The sequence below is a fragment of the Passer montanus genome, unplaced genomic scaffold (assembly GCF_014805655.1).
Source record: "Passer montanus isolate IOZ18808 unplaced genomic scaffold, ASM1480565v1 scaffold103, whole genome shotgun sequence".
NCBI lineage: Eukaryota > Metazoa > Chordata > Aves > Passeriformes > Passeridae > Passer > Passer montanus.
The window spans coordinates 840,285-860,590 of NW_024356838.1; the positions used below are offsets into that span (position 1 = coordinate 840,285).

Consider the following 20,306-nt stretch of genomic DNA (forward strand, 5'->3'; position numbering starts at 1 on the left):
AGGAGTAAGGAAAACTGAAAGCCTATTCTGATAACATACTGTCCTGGAAAAGGGCTACGCCAGGACATCTGGAAGTTTCTGGGAACCACATCTGATACAGTCTCATCATAATTCCAGTCTCCATCTGGCAAGTGAAAGAGTCTTCCCACATTCCAGGGCTAACCACTGACTACATGAGCTTGCAGCCTCTTGCAACAACCAAGTGTGTAAGGAAGAACAAAACCAGTGTAACAACACAAATGTGCAAACACTCAGAGCAGCTGACACCATGGCATGGCTTCCCACAGCACGCTGTCCTGCTGAGGACACTTGCTATCCTTTTACCCCATAGGAGGAAGCACAGCTGTATATCACAACTCTGGCTACAGATCAGCAGTGACAGGGGAATGCAAAAGCTCTGCTGATGGTCTGTAAGCACAGGCTTGAGTGGTGGCAAGAACAGAGAGGTGCACAGGAGAGGAGGTACAACTGGATGTGCAGCAGGTGGCCTGCATCTGAGGTCAAACCAGATCAGGGGTGGGGTATGGGCTGCCTTTCAAAGCAGGGGGATACAAATTGGCTGTCCAAATTCCAAACAACAAAAAGATACAAAATCAGCATTCCCCCTCCCCAACTCCCACCTGGAGTTAAACCAGAATCAACAAGAGCACTATCTAGGCCTTTCTTGACCAATTTTCTTTCCAGTCATATTGCAGAAGGTATGACACACACAGTCCTGAACATCTTGACTTTCCCATTAGTTTTTGGCTCGTCACAAATTCAGGCCATATTTGTGCCTACAAACATGACTGTCAGACCATTCCTGGTGGGATATGCAGCGTCAGGAATTAATTTACTATCAACTATTTGCTTCAGCAGCTGTGTAGGGAATTCTTATTCACTGTCTATAAAGTCATTGCAAGTTGTATCCTTTGACATCTCACTTGTATTCAGAGTTCTATTTAGCTGAAATTATCTCACGTTTACATCAAATTTTCATCCACCACCCTTTGTTTTTCTTCTGAAACAAGCTCATTTTCTGCTGTTGCTCTACTTCCATTAAAATAATTGGTACCACACCACATTTTTCTATTTTTATACTCATACCTGCATCTGAAAAAGCAATTTTATGCTGGCAAAGGCCTAAGTCCAATACACTTGCTGGTTTTACACAATGTGACACAGCAGTATGTGAGATCTACTGAGAAATAAAAATGCCAGATCGCTTAGTCCAGTCACTTGCTGGTTTTACACAATGTGACACAGCAGTATGTGAGATCTACTGAGAAATAAAAATGCCAGAAGCAGATTCAGGAAGTGAACACTGGGCACAGGGCCATGTAGCAAAAGGCAGTAATGCAGGTATGTTAAAAGCTAATGAGGATGAAGAAGAAGGCCATAGTACTGGTCTCTGCTGTGTTAATGCTTCTCAACAACCTTCCTTCCAACTGAAACCACAACCACAGTGCAGTGAGTGGGACATCTGAAAATCAAAACATGTGTGATCAGGAGGGCCACAAAGAGATTCCTAGGTGAGCAAACTCCTGGGATATCTTCCACCACACTGCTTAAGATTTGTAGCTCTTCCATTGAGCCTGTAGAGGTGAGTCTTCTCCTCAACTATAAAAAGCTTTTACTGTCATGTCTATAGCAGTATACAGGTATAAGTGACTTTACAATCCCAAATTTCAAAAGAAATTACAACCATGAGAGAGATTTTCTTAAGCTCTATATACAGTTAACCAGATTCCTGAAGAAAAAGCCCATTATATTCATTTTATTAAAATGCAGTGTACAGCCTTTTATATCTTCAATATGGAGGGAAGCCAGGTCACCAGGCAGAAAATAAAAGGCAGCAGCTTAGCATCCAATGCCATGGGAATATCAACTTCTCTTAATCTGACAAAGAACTGAGGTTGAAACATCTCACAATTATCCGCTCCTCTAAGAAAAATGTTAATTGAATGAAACATTTACACTATAAGCAGGCAGCATTCCCACAGGAGACCCAGGATGACAGAATTCTGTCACATAATCAGCTGATATCAAGTCTCCCTACTCATTTGGTTTCTCTCCTGAAAAGACACAGCGTGGGAAATCTCTCACCCTCCAACTGACAAGAAATAGTTTGTTTAGTCTTTCTATTCCTCCTCTACTGGGCTGGTGTTCACTGGCTTTGAGAGGGGGTCCACAAAATACACATAATACAAAACCAATAGCATCCTATGTTTTTCTTTGTAAGATTATATGATCCAAGCCAACATCCTTACAATGCTTTCTCTAAATTCTCATGGGACAAAACAAAACAAAAAAACAACAACAAAAAAGACAAGGGTCTTTATCTTCTTCCTCATCTTTTCTACTAAGACTAGCTTCCAGTCCCCTGTCTTCCAAGAGAATAAACGGGCATCTTCTTTTGTTTTACTAAATAAGCACTTTATTCTCATCACATCAGACTTATTTTTAGAATATTTGAATAGAGTACCTTCATCAGTTGCTACTTTATAAATAGAGGTTGCTACGGAAGGAACTGTAGCTGCATTTCCTTAAGCAACAGTAGCAAAAGAATATGAAACAGCAGACTAAAGGTAGATTTTTCTTCTACTGTGAAGAAAACATATTTCAAAAACATAGAAATACTATCCCTCTAGTTTTTCTTTTACAGTTGTAGACATGTTCACTCACATTTTTAGGATTATTTCCCTACTTCAGAGCAACCCTAGGAATTCAAAGCTTAAGGTTAGTCACAGCTTGGTAGCATTAAAGATGCCACCAAGACTACAAGTTCCCTGTACCTGCAGAATGTGTGTATTTAGGTGTAATTTTAGTATGTAGAAAGAAATAAGTCAAAAAAGGATTTGGTTTCTTATTTATCTTGCTGTGAACATTGTTAGAGGAGAACACTAGTGCCAAGAATTTGGTTTTGGGGACTCAAGCTCTTCACTGGGGCTTCTACACCCCCAATTTAGAGAATAGATTCAGTAATTCTGACTGCTGCACACTGTTCTGGCTGTAGTCACCAGGGGAAGATATTAAAACAGCAGACCCACTCTGGGGGAAAAAAAAAGAGAAAGGCTTGGGACTTGTCTACACAAGAGACAATTCAGGACAGTTTATCTGAATTAGCTAGAGATTCTCTGTGGATAAGTCAGAATCAAATAAAACCTCTGGGTGTAAACGTTTGGTCAGAATTAAACTGTCCTACTTAGATTAACCTTCCAAATGTTTTACACAGCCAGTGACAACTGACCAGAGTAGAAGGCATGAAAGGGTATCCAAAATGCTCTGATAAACACAGCCGTGCTCCCCTTCTGCCTCGTGAATATCACATCTCACAGCAGAACGTAGTACCAAGAGCTGACAAGGGGAACAGAAGAAACTGAGTTCAAGGACACAATAGGCAGAGAACTAGCTGTCAGCTCTCAGAAAACACGCAGCTAGAGCCCAGGCACAGGCTGGTTACAGTGCTGCCAGCTCCAGCAATCACCAAACACCTGCATCATGGGATGGTTACATGGCAGCATACACCACAGCCCATGTCACAGCTGAGACAAACACAACACAGAGTAACATCAAACAATTTCAGAAAGCTTCACTCCATTTCAGAGTAAAACCATACCTCATCAGAAGGCTTCAGGCATCTGCCCATACAGAATAACATCACACCACTCCAGAAAGCTTCAAATGTCTGCCCTTCTTGTTCTTTGTCCCAGCCTTTTATCCCCTCATGTTGATGCACTGCACCTGTGTGCCCTCTGCTCCCTTTGGTGGTTGGTCAGTGCCCCTGGGCACTCCATGGCTCATTGCTGTCAGTGCTGCTCACCTGCTGCTCACAGCTGCAGCCCATTGGGGATGAGGGTCAGCCACAGCCCCACTCCCAATCACCACAAACTGTGTGCCTACGGTTACAGCCAAGTGGAAGCTAAGCACCTTGGAAGGGTTAATGACACCCCACTTACCTCCAGCTTGACTAGGAGAGCATCAGCAGACACAGGGGACAAGTTTCATGCAGGACATGCTGTAGTTCCTAGGATTCTCTACAGAGAAAGAACAAGCTCCAGTACTGACCACAGAAGGAACTACCTAATCCTCTGTGTTGGAAGGGGACTGAGGCTTCATGGTAAGGCAAATACAGGCAGCTTACTATGAGCAACAAAGCTGTTAGTCATACCTTGGTCTGGCAACTCGGCAAGTGCTCAGCAAAAAGCAGGCTTATCACAGTCACACGAGGGCTTCAATTCCCACCCTGGCAGGGGTCTTTCTGGGGTCTTCCCAGTGTCTTCTTCCCCAAACATCAGGTCAAACCTAGAAACTCTAAGAAGTGTTATCAGCCATTTTCACACAGGAGAGGATGACAAAAAGGCAACACTGTTATACTGGAAAGTCCCTAGTGGCCAATAGCAAGTGTAAAGCTTTCACAGCCCTAGGCATGCAGTAGAAATTCAAGTGGCAGAGAGACTGTAAATATTTGCTTTGCTTTACTTTACTTTCCTTCGCAAAAATCCCTGAAAACCAAAAGCCCTAGAGAAAGTGGAGGAGAAGGCCAAAAGCTGAAGCCATAATAGGTCCTCCTTTAGCTTTCCACTTGTCCAAGGGAGAACCAGGCAGCTGCTGGCTCCAGCTGCAGTCATGCTCGTAGTGCACTTCATGATCTGTCCAGTCTCTCAGAGGTGCTTGAGGGGAGAAAAAAACTGTTCATGCTGGTGTACAGCAGGAAAATCCAGTATGCTGGGGTTGAGGCAGCTGTCAGAGGCAGAGCCTGGTAAATATACTCTTGATGTGCCTGGAGGGAGGTGCTGCAGAGCTGAGAGGTCTGGAGGTCTGCTCACCCTTCTGCCTGCAAATGCTCCTGAGTGTCCCCAAGGCTGAGGCTATGCAGATGGACAGGGATATATTTGATCAAAACAAAATCAGTTTATCTGCTCCTAAAATGTAATGCACTCTGCTTTCTGATGGCAAGCCTCAGAAATACCAAAATTAGACTTCAGAAGAATATAAAAAGCTACCCGCTAACATAATGTGCAAATGGACTGTTGCACTCACTGTGATCTTGGGCAGCAAAAAATTAGAAGGCAACAGCAAACAGCAAAGAAAATTGCAGCTAAAAAACACCAAGATTATCCTGTTTTAATACATATTGTTAAAATGAACATTTTTAAAAGCTGAAGAAATGTGAGCCCGGATGCTATCACCGTATGTCTTACGCAGTTCCTGATTATAAACGAACAGCAGAATCCATAGAAGAGAATCTAAAATGGTATGGATAGGAGCCCAGCTGGTGTCCCCATATGCCTCAGAAATTCCATTTTTAGGAACACAGCAGCATATAACATTAAGGATGCTTCTCAAACATCTCATTTATAAATAGAGCAGAGCTGTTTCACTGAAGTACACACAGAAAAGGTCCACAAGAATAATAAATCAGTTGCATTCAAAACCACTGAAGTGGTTCAACCACACTGTTTTCAGTAGGAACCACTCTGTACCAGAATATTCCCTGAATGAGGAATGATGCTTGTTCATCACTGGGTTGTTTTTTTTAAAGCAATCACCAAAAAGCCATTGTAGTACAAAAGTGCCAACTTACTTTTGTTTCAGCAAACCCTTCCTACCTCATCACTGGGTTTGTTTTTTTTTTTAAGCAATCCCAAAAAGCCATTTTAGTACAAAAGTGCCAACTTACTTTTGTTTCAGCAAACCCTTCCTACTCAAAGCTTTTTTGGGTCCAGAATGGAAGAGCTGATGACCAAACTTCAGGGCAGTGGAGAGTTACAGATGTGGGAGGACAAATTCTTGCCACTTCTGAAAAGCAGTCAAAGCAATGTCTGGAGCTTGGCTGGTCCACATTCTGGGGAGAGTCCTTTCCCAACAGGCTGTGGACTCTGCAGCACAGCTCTTCCTCAATGCTTTTCAAGTTCACCAGAACTACTTCTAAGGGTAGGCCCTTAACTGTGGGAATTCCTGGTTAATTGTGAGAATATGTCACCAAATGCAATTCACATAAAATCACAATTTCATTACATGCACACCATCAATCAAAATATATGTAAAGCAGACACCTAAAAAAATACACTACATATGAATGAAAAATTATTTTATTTAAAAATACATTATACAGCAGAGTGTCTCTCTTTTTGTTTTCTCACTGCTGGTTCACAGAGATAGTATGATAATTTTAACCCAAATATTTGACTGGGAAAGATCCTGAGAAAGAGACCAGTTACAAGCTGATGATATACAGTACACTGAAAAAGAGTCATCTCTTTTAACATAAAAGAATCTCTTGGTAATCTTATAAATCAGATATAAAAAACGCAGATTTGCTACCATGCAAAAATGAGTGAACATTTCATTTAAATCTGCACACACAGAAATCATTAGTACCTTGGAACCTAACTACCTAGACTAAGGGCAGGGTAAGTGAGTTTAACACGGTGATACAAACTTTGGATCTACTACAATTTTGTAAACACAGTTGATAGTCTAATAAAGGTGGATTTTCAATCACCTAAGTAACCTAGCTGTAGCTAAGGACTCTATTCTAGGTCTTTTCTCCCCACATATATATTTCTTCAATCTCTTAATTCTCAGCTTAGCACAATGACTTTGTGGCATATGTTCTATTGCACTCAGAGATGACTTGGCCTTGCCGTGTTTGCCAAGCACTCTTTAGGTAGTTGTATCTTAGTGAAAGCAGAGGTTAAAACAAAGTAAAAGCAGGCATTACCTGATGACTATATGAGAATACATTAAAATTCATCATAGAAAAAATACACCTGATTCTACATCATTGTGTTTCAAACATACTCTAACAATGATTAATGCACAGGAAATACAATGAACTCTGGAAAATTTAAGGCCTAAAATGCTCAACAGCCTGCACTGACCAAGAGTGTTCTCAATGTTTCTCTAGTGCTGCATTTTATCTGCTCTTGCCAGAGGGACACTGCCTGGCACATGTTAACAATGTCTTCAGAATATTCAGATCCATTTGGTGCTCAATTTTTATAGGACAATTTCACTACGAATGATAAGCAAGACTCTTCCAAAGCGGGGGCTTAAGCTGAATATTCACAGCAATAACAGAGATATGGTAACATTGGCTGATGTTGAAGAAAAATCAATCTGTCAACACCATGCAGGCTGGCAGAGGATTTTTTTTTTCTTTCTTTCTTTTTTTCTTTCTTTTTTTTTTTTTTTAAGAATATGAGCCTCCAACACAGACATACAAGGATTTGTAGAGAGAAAGTCTGCCTGTCCTGGTCAGTTAGGCTGAAAAAAAAAAATTAATTGAGACATTTTGGTTTTTCCATGAGTTTTCCATGAAAATGGAGAGTAGAAACTCAGATGAACTTTTCTCACTAAGCTGGTGACCCTCTTCTTATCTTAGCACCCATTCTCCCAGCACAGTATCAGGGAGTACAACAATCATGAGAAGATGCAGGCTGCCTTGAGTAATTTGTTTAAATGATTTATGAATAGCACGGCTTCCCATCAGATATGCTAAGCTAAGAATGGAGCCCTTAACCTTTCCTGGGATATCATTAGTAATAAAGAATATATCAAAGATCAAACTCGCTAAATTATTCTCACTTCTTTTAACCTAGATACATATAAGTCATCCAAGACATTCAAGAACTACAAAACAACAATTCAACTACAATTATGTCAGGAAAATATCCAAATAAATAAACTTTTAATTATGATACAATACTTATTACAGTAAAAATTGGCATTTTTTTCTCTTCAAAAGCAGAAGCACCAGTCTTACATATAACATACCGTTTGAATGATATCTTACATGGAATACAGCGTAATACAATGTGCAAACAGCATTTTCATACAGAACATAATATTTGTCTAGTTTTTATACATTGAAATTGCCTCAAATGGAAACAAGTTCATGCGGAATTAAAAATGTAGATTTTAAAAATCAAAGTTAAATCAAAATACAAAGTACTGTTGGAATAGGTACATGAACCATTGAAAACAATGAGAAGCCAAAATAGAGGGTAATGTCAGATAATTAGTGCTCAGTTTGTCCCATTCCATCATAAAAGTAAACAGTTAATATTTTTGCTAGAAAGTAAAGTGACGTTCTAATATTTAAGAATTCTTCAAAATGTTGGTATCATTTTAGTGATGTAAAAATCAAGTCAGAAAGAGGACTTCTAAAAATTTCTTATTTTTGATACTCTGCAAATATCATGTGTGGGCTGTGAAAAGAGATGAAGTCCAGTGGAGTGAATACACATCAGCATCAACATCATGTGACTTCTGCAAAGGCCGTGATGTGGTTCTACGAGTTAAAGGAAAAACAAACAGATAAAAATCACAAAACCACACAGACAGCAGTCACCATTGTGAAAACTTTTGCCTCCTGTGTTGGAAGGGCAGCCTTGTACTTGGAGACTACTGAAGGATGATGTAAATGAAACTGGTTTTCACTGCAGTGCACTCGCTCACTCCCATAGCAATTCTTAACTGCTGAAAGACTCGATAGGGAAGTATGCTGAACAAAGCAATTGTATGTGATGGTTCTATTATATTTTAAGATGGCTTTTGTTTGTTTTAAATTACATGTGAAAAATTGAGTTAGCTGTACTTTTATTGCTACGTTATTCATAATTGAAAACAAAATTCCTAGAAATTAAAATGACAGTTTCTGACAGATTATAGTACTCTACTTCAGTGTAAATACCATTCTAATATTAATTTTTTAAAGATTATTTTCTCCCCATGAGCACTGAATCAAGTAGCAAAATGCTTGAAATCAAGTGGCATTTGGCAGTTAAGAACTCCTATTCAAAATTTATTTTTCAGAATGACCAGTGTCCAGTTGCAATCTAAGAACATTTTCTTCTTTCCTTCAGTGGGACAATTCTTAGGAACACTGAGATGTGTATTGGAACACGAACATTCTATGTGCAACTCTAAAACCCTGCAGCATCCCAAAGAGCTTGGCTACTTCTTCATACTCAAACCTAAGCAGGTGATTCTGCAAATATCTGAAGGGGAAAGCAAACACAGAGTGATGTGCAGGACCCAGAGGAAGTGTATTTCCCTGTGGGCACACTGTACCCTTGACTGCCACCATTTTTCACAAAACATCCAGTGGTGAAATCCGTAAAGGGAACCTTGATGTTAAGCCATGTGTTTGTTCCCAAGCACAAAAATGCACAGAGGGTAAAACACCAAGCAAAGCACTGCAAATTTTTTTTTCATCACTTTGCCTCCTGGGGCAGATTAAACTCAGAAGAGAGGAGATGTGAGCTGAAGAGGAAGGGAACATGGATAACCTGGGGAGAGCAGGACCTCCCATTTTTTTGCTTAAGGGAAGTCTTTCAGAAAATCTTTTATCACACAGCATAAAAAGTGCTGGAGAGAAACAATGTCCACCATATAAGTTTATATTTCTCAGTTCTTCTTTAATCTGCCTGAATATTTGTCTATCAGTCTGAGCAAGGGGATATAGGCAGGTATCTTTGCTTTTTCACATTAGAGAGTGGAAATTAGAAATACTTTGTTTTTAGAGCTGCCCCTTATGCCCCATCTCCAAGCCAAGCTGGCAGCTTTGCTCCCTCGCTCACTATGCCTTAACTGTTCTGTGTCCAGGGGGAGAAGCTCTCTTCCACTTCCCCTGCAATATGCATTTTAGCTCCAGCAATGTTGTTGCTGTATTTTATGACAGCTTTCATACAAGAAAACTACTTAACACTTAACAGCAAGCATCTATGTATATTCTTCCCCAAAACAGAATTTCTATCTTTTAAATAAGCAACAATTATTAAACCATGGCCAAATTTTTTTACAAAGCATTAGAAAAAAAAAAAAGTGCAATGCTCCATGAAAACATTTTCAGTAAAAAATAGTAACAAATATTATTGCTTGCAGATTTTTGTTCTGCAGAAGAAATGCAAAATTAGACTTCCTAAATTTAAAAAAAAAAAATCAACTCCATTCTGTTTTGAGTATACGATAGTGTGGGCAAACTCAGTGACTCTTGAGTTGCTGTGAGGCTCTGATGACATTTTCTTCATAATATTTACTTTATTTTCTTTATTTAGACCTCAAAAGTCCTCCTGTCAACTTGAAGTATCCTTAGTCTAAAATTATTCACTTTTTTCATAACATTGGAGGGAAAAAAATTGTTCTTTATTTCAATCAATTCTCTCAAGTCCTGCTATGTGCCATCCCTGTCTCTAAGCGACACACATTTTTCTGTGATGCAGAGAACCAAATGCTCTTTCATGTGGCATTAATTCAAGAGTGGATAACGATTATTCAGGGAAAGAAAAATGTGGTTCACACTCCTGCCAGCTATACTTCCAAAATGAGCAGGTCACTATCCTGGGAAGACACACAGGGCATGGGATATAACAACACAGAAGAAAATCCTCCTTCCTCAAAAAGCCCTCAAAGAGAACTGGTAAGCTGCTGATCAGGGACCTATTGATTTGGACCCTACTGAAGGCCTGTCCATTCATTTCCAATGGACTCAGCAGGGCGATGCATAACTAGGTCAAAATTAATCCCTTGCTGATGGCAAGAATCACTGATACAGATTCATGCAGCTGTCTGGTTACTCATGCTTTTTCATGCTACCGTCTCAGGCAAAACTACAAATCAGCCTTGCTGACATCCTGCAGAAAAAAAACCCAAACAAACAGCATCCCCTCTGGAATAACTACATTGCAACTCTTTTCATTCTGCTTAGATTTGCTGTGACAAGGGCCAGAGTGAGATACTAACTACAATAACCACTGTCAACAAACAGATTCACACAGATGCAGGAAGACAAGCAAAAAATCATGCATAAGACCTCAGCTTCTCCAACTCCATGGAAAGTTTTTTCCCTAAAGTTCTCCAAAGAATCAGAAATGCTGAGGGTCTGCTCAATGGCAGCAGTCTCACAGACAGGCAGACCAGCGTTTGTGCCATCCATTCTAAGAGGACAGTACCAGGCTGGTGAGCAAAGCATGCATCATAACAGTGCTCTCACACCAACAAAAAAGGTAAAGCCAAGGGCTAAGCCTTGAGTGCAGGTTTCTGGGGAAAATGATCCAGAACTGTATATCTTCTGCTAAGTTTTAATTAATTTCTATTGATAAGCAATGCTATAATGTCAAAGCATTTTAAAAATACATTAAATTTTCTGTGATTTGCAGTTTTAATTATCTATATTAAATATTTTTAGGGTTTTTTTGCTTTGTTCTTACCAATACAGTTAGAAAATTCAAAAACAGTCACCATCCTAAAAAGATGATTCTTCCCTGTTTGAAAACAGGACTTGGTAATAAATTTGTAATTTTTCCCACAGTAGATAGAGTTCGTTAAATAGAAAAATACTACTGTAGCACCTCAGGCAAATGATAATTGATCAAACAATAATAATAATGTTATCATACAAGTCTCTGAGTCGGCAGAGTGCATTTTGTGCTTTTGCTGGAGAGCTCGGAGCAGCAGGGTGGCCTGAGGTGGAGGTGGCCTGCACAGAAGGCAGCGGGCAGTGCCGGTGCCCGGCCGTGCACATACGTGAGTTACTGCCTTAGAGCAAGGGGCCCGCGGGGCTCCGGCCCCCGCAGCCACGGGAAGAGCCTAAGGACGCGTGCTTTGAGGGAGGCTCCTTGCAAAGCGCCTTCTTGACTGTGACTAATGCCTCGATTCTGTAACACCTACAACATGCACGTTTGAGGAGGTCACACAGAATATATTGCTCCACTTCCCATGTTTTAAGTATTAAGTTTATCTGAGCATTAGATGTAGTGATCACCGTTTGCATTCAATCAGAAATAATTCTTGTACAATCTCCCAGAAGCAGATTTCAGCAGAAGAGTAGGACATGAATACAAATTCAAATGTTTGACATTGAAACAAAACTGCTCATGATTTTGTATGAGCTGACTGTCCTGGGTATGTGTTTGTGGTGTGTGTGTGATTACATCTACTTTAACAGACTGTATTATCAGGAGAGAATGATTATGCCAAAAACTACCTATAAGCTGGTATAAGCACATGGGCTCTCATCAAACCATCCTGCAGAAACAAGTATGGACACTATGGAGGCTTTCGGATATCAAGCACTACAGTATTTGGAGACCTCTCAACTAAAACATTTCAAAGCAACAGAAATGGACACAACCCTCTCCCACATCTGCCCATAGTATTTAGAGGTAAAGCGTCTTTGTGTTCTGCTTTTAGCTGTGAGCTCAGTGAGAGGTGATCTCCCTGGAGAGCTGCAGGGAGCAGGCCAGGCTCCCTAGGCCATGGTGCTGTGTGTACATGAGGGCACATAACAATTGAACACTCAGTACCAACATGTGTAAGACCAAGAAAAAAACAGTAACACAGAGAATTAAAATTTTCTGACATTGTGAAGAAGCTGTTCTGTGTCTCGTGAATAATCAAGATGGAGTAAATAGAAAAAACAATACTCCTTCAATTCTGAAGAGGAAATCTTTCCCAGTCTTAAAAACACTAGCAGAATTCATTGCAATATCTACACTTACTATTGCTAGAATGTTTTATCACTATCGTTACCTTTGGCACAGACACAATGGAACAATAATTAGTGTGTCAAAGTCAAGAAGATTTCTGAGACAGTTAACTCTGAGTCACTAAAAACCAATATGATGGGCAACAAGAATGTCACATATTGCAAGAGGAATTCCAAATCCTTATGACCATTAAAACTTGGAAATGACAGAAGGAGAGAGCATGTAATCTATCTCTTTTGAGTTCAGTCATGCTGGATAGTCAGTCCTACTGGGCAGTATAAGAAACTTCACTGTAAGAAGAAACAGCACCTGTGTTTGGGAAGGTTTGGGCACTGCTGACAGAAGTACCAGTATGAAGGAATGCCAAGCAGAACCTTGGGTAATAAATGCAGTTTAGCTGTCAAACTGAGCACTGCCAAGAACCCACTGTGCATAGTGAATAGCTACAGAAAGCACTGATAATCACACACAGTAATTATCTCATCTCACAGGAGATGAACCATGGTGCATCTCCTAACCCAACCCTTCCTTCTGAAACTTTGAACCATGGTGCATCTCCTAACCCAACCCTTCCTTCTGAAACTTTCTATCTCAGTATTCTATCTACTCCCTCCATTAGTCCTGAAATGCTCCATGTTGTATTTGTATTTGGTTTTTTCAAAGCTAGAATACTTATTTAAAATAAATAAGACTAGCAGAATCATAATCTACTACATGATGGGTAGGAGATCTCTATAAGCCCTGGCCAATTTCAGGCAACTTTTGCATGAAAAAAATGTCAGTCTTCCCTGAAACAGGAAACATAATTTGTGACTGCACTTGGATAAAGCTGAACCTCCAAACTCTTACAGGTACTACCCAGAATATCCCCATTTATCAGTAATTCCTGAAAAAGAACAGAACTCTCTAATCTTGCTGTGGTAGGATGAGAGCTTCCTCTCGCTAGGAGGCTGCCAGCGAACTGAAACACCAACTGTCTTGTAAGGGATGAAGAAGATCAGAGAAAGAAGAGAAAAAGAAGCAGATGGGTGAGTGATGAGGTTTCTTGGCTTTCATTCTTTTCATTACTTCTGAGGATTATTATAGTTAAGGTAAAAGCACTAAGTCTGCACTGCTGAGCAGGTTCTGGCAAGGATCACTCAAGAAGACACGGCAACTACAGCTCACTTGACTGCATGGGCACCCGTGCAGAACAGCTAAATCATCTGCATGCACCACAATGAAACAGAAGTGTCATGCAACAGTGATCTAACCTTGTCACTAAGCAGCAGCAGCTCAATTTGGAGTATCACAAGAACCTATGCCTATTTAAGTGCACTTCAAACACAGCTAGACCTCCACCAGAACTCAGACAGTAGCAGCACAGTGAGCGTGCCAGGAGCATTTCCTCTCCATGGAGAAAGCACCGGAATAGCCAATAGCAGACCTGGACCCAGCAGAGAAATATGCTTCCAGGTCTGTATGATGCATCATGTGCTTACTCATTTACAGGTGAATTTATTACAAAATAGCAGTGAGTGGAGTCCTATCTGGCAGGCATTTCTAATGAAGTCATTCCTTAAGGCAGGAGTTTTTAATTGCTTGCTCCCAGACACCTATATAGTTACTGGTTTTTTAGTACCAGTCACATAGCTGAGTTGCTTCCAGCTTGCACTGCCTTAGCCTCTGATAACTTCAGGCAGTTAGGATTTGTGCTACTCCCAGTAGCTAATTTCTGACAGATCCTGTCTTTAATATTGGTACAGGAGCTTGTAGATTGAAAATAAGAAAAAAAGTTTTAAAATAAGTAAAATGTAAATCTATGTGCATTCAGAATATTGAAGTGGAACAGTCCTAACTGAAATGTAGTGAAAAGTAACTCAAGTGTCTAAAGGAGGAAGAGGCAAATAGCACACAAATTATTTAGCATCACTCTCTCTCTCCGGGAGAGAACAAATGATGTAAAATAAGGGAGTTAAAAAGCAAAGACTAATTCAAGAATTCTTGTAGCAATGGTAGTCAATTGAGAATACCTAACTTAATTTAGACCTTAGTTCCTTGAAGTTGTTACTGCCAACTAAAAGTTGTTACTTTTATTTAACAGGGTCTTTCTTCTATCTAAAACTTTAGATTAAACAAAAAAATTACATTAAATAAAGTTTAAATTACCCATATACACTCAAAACCTAAAGCACTCACATATAAGTAACTTCTTTATCAATTATTTTCTAATTCAATTTTAAACTTTCTGCAAGTGGAAACAGAAGAAAGCATTTCCAAACAATTAGCAAAGTCTTCACCTTATTGTCCTTGCATCCCATCCTCTGTCTGAAAAAGAGAAAAGCTTTGCAACACAGACAAAGATGGGATCTCAGCAAATGGTATAACTTTGCGGTCAGGCAGTGGTTATCTTCAAGCAGAGCAAACATTATCCTGCCACCATCCTCCCACATTCTCCCATTGCTTTCCCCACAGCATCTTAAACTAGGCCAAATCTCAGGAAAAGAACATTGTTGATCATGAGTGAGAGGTTCTCAAACCAGGCAGAAACATGAAGTTAACAAGAAGTCTTTATTGCCAGGAAAAAAAAAAAATTCAACATCCAAGAATGTACACCTATTACCTGTGATGGCTTTTGAGCCACAGAAATGGCTTCTATTGCATGAGAGCCTAGCATGTAAATAAAACATGTTCTTATTAATGTGGTTCCAGGCCAGCTGACAGCTTGTTTTGTTTTGACATTTTACAGAAAGCTTACTGAATGGATTATTTTGAAGATACACATTCATCATCTAAACCCTTGTTCAAGCAAATGAGACTCTGACCTCCTTACGACAAGATATCAGCGGAAGTAGTTTAGACATATTTGGTTCAAAAAAGGCATGTCAGACCATTCTGAAAAGAAATCTTCTTTCCCTTTAAGGAAAGGAATAAAAAACCCAGGACTAGCAGTAATTCTTCCTAAAGAACAACTTCCACTACATTCAAGTGACTAAGCCAGATTGGGAAACCTTTCTTGTGTTGAACATGAAAAAAAAATCAGAATTAATGTGGAATTAAAATAATATCACAGAAAAATACTTTTGGTGCCCTACCCAGTGTAGAATTGTTTGCTGTCTTCAAATATGAGCACAATGTAATAGAGTTTAATAAATTGTGACAGACACAGTCATTAGAAAAAGCAACCTTCCTTTAAAATTCGCATTACTACTTCAAAGTTTCCCCTTGGTAAAAATGTCTGAAGTATTTTCTGCATTTGGTTATGCTATCTATTTCAATAGTTTTTTGCTCATAAAATTAGACAATCTTACCTAACACATAGTACAATACCATCTTCAAAAATATAAATGGTTATAACACTAAAGTAAAATAAATTTTTAAGCAAAACTCTTGGCATACCCAGGAGACTCTCACTAGCATGTTCTAGTCTAAAATCCCACGTGCTCTGATAAGAGATCATGGGCTTCGTGCAGTCATGGCATGGCCCATTGCTACTTTCACTTCCAAGTGGGCACCCTGTCCTGGGCTACCATGTGTCTGATGACAGAAGCCCCACAGGTGACCCACAAGGGACTGCATCCCACACTCTGCACCAGGCTGAGGACATACCACAAACAAACAGGATAAATGCCACTTGTATTGCAAAGCCCCTTGGGCCAGGGGTTAGACTTTCTTTCTAAGCATTCTAAGAACTTTATTTGTTCTGTGGAGTATCAGGCAGAGTATTAAGCACGTTTACTTGAGGAACACAAGGGGAGAGGGTCTCAGATCTACTCAGCCTGACTTCAAGGGCTTAGCAGCAGCTATGTCAGTGAAATGACGACATGAAGAGTCTCCCAAGGGGTGTCACTGAATTTAATTCCTTCCTTCTTTCTCTTTCACTGACATGTTTCTTTATTTTAAATCTGATTACCTTGGCACTCTTGTCAGGCTAGTTTGTGATTTCCAGGAAAGCTACATTTTATTTAACTGATTTTTAAAAAGTCAGACATTACCTTTTCTAGAGGGCTTTCTACTCTGGGTATGCTGATCATGGGCATCTGGGTCAGATTATCCAGATGAGAATGTTCATGTTCTGGCTGACGTCCTCTGAAGTTATTTACCACACAAACAACCTAGAAGGGATTTGAAGATAAACAGAATACCTAAGGAACAACTCATTTTTTCAAGCTTTGATCCTGACAATTATCATTAGGCAGAAATGACACCAGCTTTAGTCACAGCTTTACAGTAGAATCACTGAAATGTGAAATTCATGTTTTACAGAAAATCCTTAATTAATATTTCAAGACAAATGACTTTCAAGTGATTTATTGGTACATGCATCATTTGAGAACCAAAAAAACCTCTTATCTAAAAGAAAATCCATTACTGAAGCTGCACAATAGAACACCAATTATTACCAATCTCACTAAGAGACGTCTTGCAGCATCACATGGCATTAACCTGTAACTCCTGGGAAGGCCAGTGCCATTTCAGTCATGATCACCAAAGACTTTCTCAAATGAAGAGTAACAAAAGGAAACAAGAAGGCAAGGACCATGGCCAAGTCTGAATGTAACTTCAAATCTGCTCTGGGCAGCAGATTCTCACACAGGGACTTTGTAATGTGATGTGTAACAGTTTGTGCTTCTACTAATTACAACACTCAGCTGAGCAGTAATGTTTGCCAACCACATTTTCTTCAAAACACATCTAAATTTGATGTCACGCTGCTGGACACCTTGTGTGGAAGGGAACATTTGGAAATGCAAGCAGATGCATTTTAAAGGAGACTTGCAGCTACCCTTGCATGTCTAGAGGAGTGAAAACACCCACCCCAGCCATGGGGTTCTCAGCCAAGCCATGCTTTCAGATCCAAGATCTTGAGACCAAGATCCTGTGATCCAAGAGTCAAGCTCAAAAGTGTTTCCATGGGGAAAAATATCTAAGATGTATTTAGTACTATTGCAAGCTGCCAGGCAGACAAACCTACAGGCATTAAACAGCAGTGATTGGTCTATTCTATAGTCTTGCACTGCAGATATTAGTGAAGGTGATTAACAGATTAGAAATAGTTTTCTGACACAGACAGTAGTCATGGGCAACTGTAATTAACTGTCTGGTTTTGGAACACAGCTCCAGAAGAGGAAAAGGCTAAACAAAGATTTTTTGATACAGAAAAATATGAAATTTCAACATAAACCTCAATCACTATGAAATAAATTATGAAATAAATTCATTAGACTTATTGTAAAGCCAGAAAAACAAATGCAACCTCTTCTCTGATCAGCGTGGGTACCACTACATCGAATTTAATACTTTATCCATGAAATCATAACTGTGTGATATTCTGAGGAATATATACTTCCTGCATGTGGGCCTTGCTGCATAAATTACTGTTTCAAATGCTACAATCTGTTTTATATGGAAGTAAAAAAAGATAACTGGATCAGTCCTTTTTTTTGACTTCCCATTTCTGAGTGTATGTAAATACTACAAAGGAAACTGGTGACTACTTAAAAAAACCTAAGAAACATGTCTTTTGTTATTTAGTTATCTGAAGGCTTTTTTAAAAGAGATAAAAACTTATGCATTAATTTTTTTCAAACAGAAGTGACACAGACACACACTTACCAAAAATACTGCTATAGATATTCCAATTACAAATCCTGCTATTACATCTGACCAGTGATTTCGATACTCTGCTACTCTGTTGATTCCAGTGAGGAAGGCCAAGCACATTAAACCCAAACACAGAACAGGTTTTGCAAGCCTTGTTCCTCTGGCTTTCACTGTGTTGGTGATATACATCTGAAAATTAGAAAGGAAGAAAGTGTAAGACTAATGGATGTCTCCCACTAATTGGTGAATAAAATCTCTATATTTTATTTGAATAGACTATGTGTATTTAGTGCTTTTTTTCTGGAGTGGGGAGGGTGTAAAGAAACTAGGAGGTAGAGTAGTAGATAAAAGTCATCATACCCTTTTTCTATGGATAAAGAAAAAGAATCAGACCATACAGCAAAATTGCATTTTACATGAACCTGAAAAGCCTACAGAAAACCAGGCAAATTGGACAATCCTATCAGATTACTCTCAGTCTGTGAATTTATTTATTAATGCATAGAAGTAAAGAAACTGATTCTTCACTGGGCTGTGTTGACAGTAACAGAAAAAATATTTACCCTGAAGTACTACTAGTACTATTACAAGCTGCCAGGCAGAGTAAGAAAGAGAACACATAAAGACCTTGTTTTTATTAGCAAAAGCCTTTCTTCCTTATACATAGCTTCTTTACATGACTAATTAGTGATTTGTCAAAAACCAGTGAAAAGGAAAAAAATCGTGTCAAAGAGCAGTGAAAACTGAACTAAATGCCAGCATCTCCTTTCATAAATACAGTTTCAACCAGTGATTATAATAATAATTTCAACCAGTGCTGAACTAATACAACCCCGTGCTTCACACAAACCAATCTAAATGCTGCAGGTTTTATGCATCAGACTGAGAAATCCATTTGTCCTGCTGCAGTCTAATTCTCTCTGTGCAATACTACTGAATTAAAAGCAGTGCCTGATAATAGAGCAGCTCTTCTACCCTAGAAGTGCATTAGAGATTACCAGGTTTAACCCAGCACTTCCCAAGCTCTGATGAGCCAATGGAAGAAATGAATACCAAATATTAGACTTTCCATTCTCTTATCTTGGCATTAAGACCGCTTGCAACACCCCTCCTTCCCACCTTCAAAAAAAATTATACTTCAGCTAATAAGATTTTTGACAGAAAAAGTTTCTACTCTGCAGAAGATGTTTCTGTAATTAAAGTACTGAAACCCTAAGTCTTCAAATGAGTCTTAGCTCATTGTACTCTTGCAGGCTGTCTTCAGTGAGCTGCTCTTATCATGCAGAAAGGTAATAAGAGAGAAATGCAACTTTAACATCCAGCTTTTTAGCCCCACCGGTTTTCTCCAAGCTATAGACCGAGTACTACACACTGAATTAATACAGCATCCATCTGGTTTAGGGAGTCTTGTTGTTCTACTGGATACTACCACCATTATCCACATTCACACTATATGTTAGGACAGCTGGTGCTAGGAAAAACACTGGAATATTTTTAATACACAATAAGAAAATCAAATTTCAAATACAGCTTGGGTGAAGTTGACACAGGGGGAGTTAGCAGGAAGCTATCCTGCATTTAATTCTGTATTGTGTTATATTAAATTGAAATGACTACTGAGAAGGAAACATTTGCTTAAGGCAGGTCATGGTGACATGTTTCATTTATCTATAACAACTTGTCATTGCCCAAGAAGATTATCTCAATTTTAATAAGACAAAACACATTATAGTACAAATACTTGATTCTGCAGCACTTCAATCAAATTTCAACATTTTTAATACAAAGCTGAACCCAAAAAATGTTTTGCATAAAATTCTCAGAATATTTTTACAACCGAGCATGTCCTTCAAATCCCTACTCAAAGCACTGAGGAAAAACAACCACAGATTCATGCTGTGCCCCACACGAGCAGAGACCTCCATTTGCCAACTCCCCTCCTTAAATGAGCAGTCATGGTTGTCATGCCCAGCTCCTTATTCAAAATAACCGGAGGATTCTGCCAGCACAGGTACCATATCTATCTTTTCTTTAAAGAACAAGTACTACTCATGCAAGGAATAGCATTATATTACAGTACAACAGAATCAATAAAAACAGGCCAAACTTTCCTGAAACACTGTGACAAAAAGTCTGTATTTGCAAAACTCTATATAGCAAACATAGCCTCCTCCAAGGCAGGATTCATAGATACCCATTTTTAAACTTGGCCTCTTGCAGCTCCAGCATAATATATTAACAGTCAAC

At 39.2% G+C, this 20,306-nt stretch overlaps 1 protein-coding gene across 5 annotated transcripts in view; it reads right to left on the bottom strand.

Moving 5' to 3' along the window:
* Positions 1-6,056: 6,056 nt before the first annotated feature.
* The window catches only part of PLPPR5 (phospholipid phosphatase related 5), a 196,277-nt gene continuing 182,027 nt past the window's right edge, over positions 6,057-20,306 (bottom strand). For all 5 annotated transcript variants that reach the window (XM_039718446.1, XM_039718436.1, XM_039718466.1 and 2 more), the window contains 3 exons: positions 18,072-18,248; positions 16,451-16,570; positions 6,057-8,278 (listed from right to left, as the gene is read on the bottom strand). In XM_039718446.1, the coding sequence (XP_039574380.1) occupies positions 8,246-8,278; positions 16,451-16,570; positions 18,072-18,248 (330 nt within the window). In that variant the 3' untranslated portion in view covers positions 6,057-8,245. The remainder of the gene's footprint in view (positions 8,279-16,450; positions 16,571-18,071; positions 18,249-20,306) is intronic.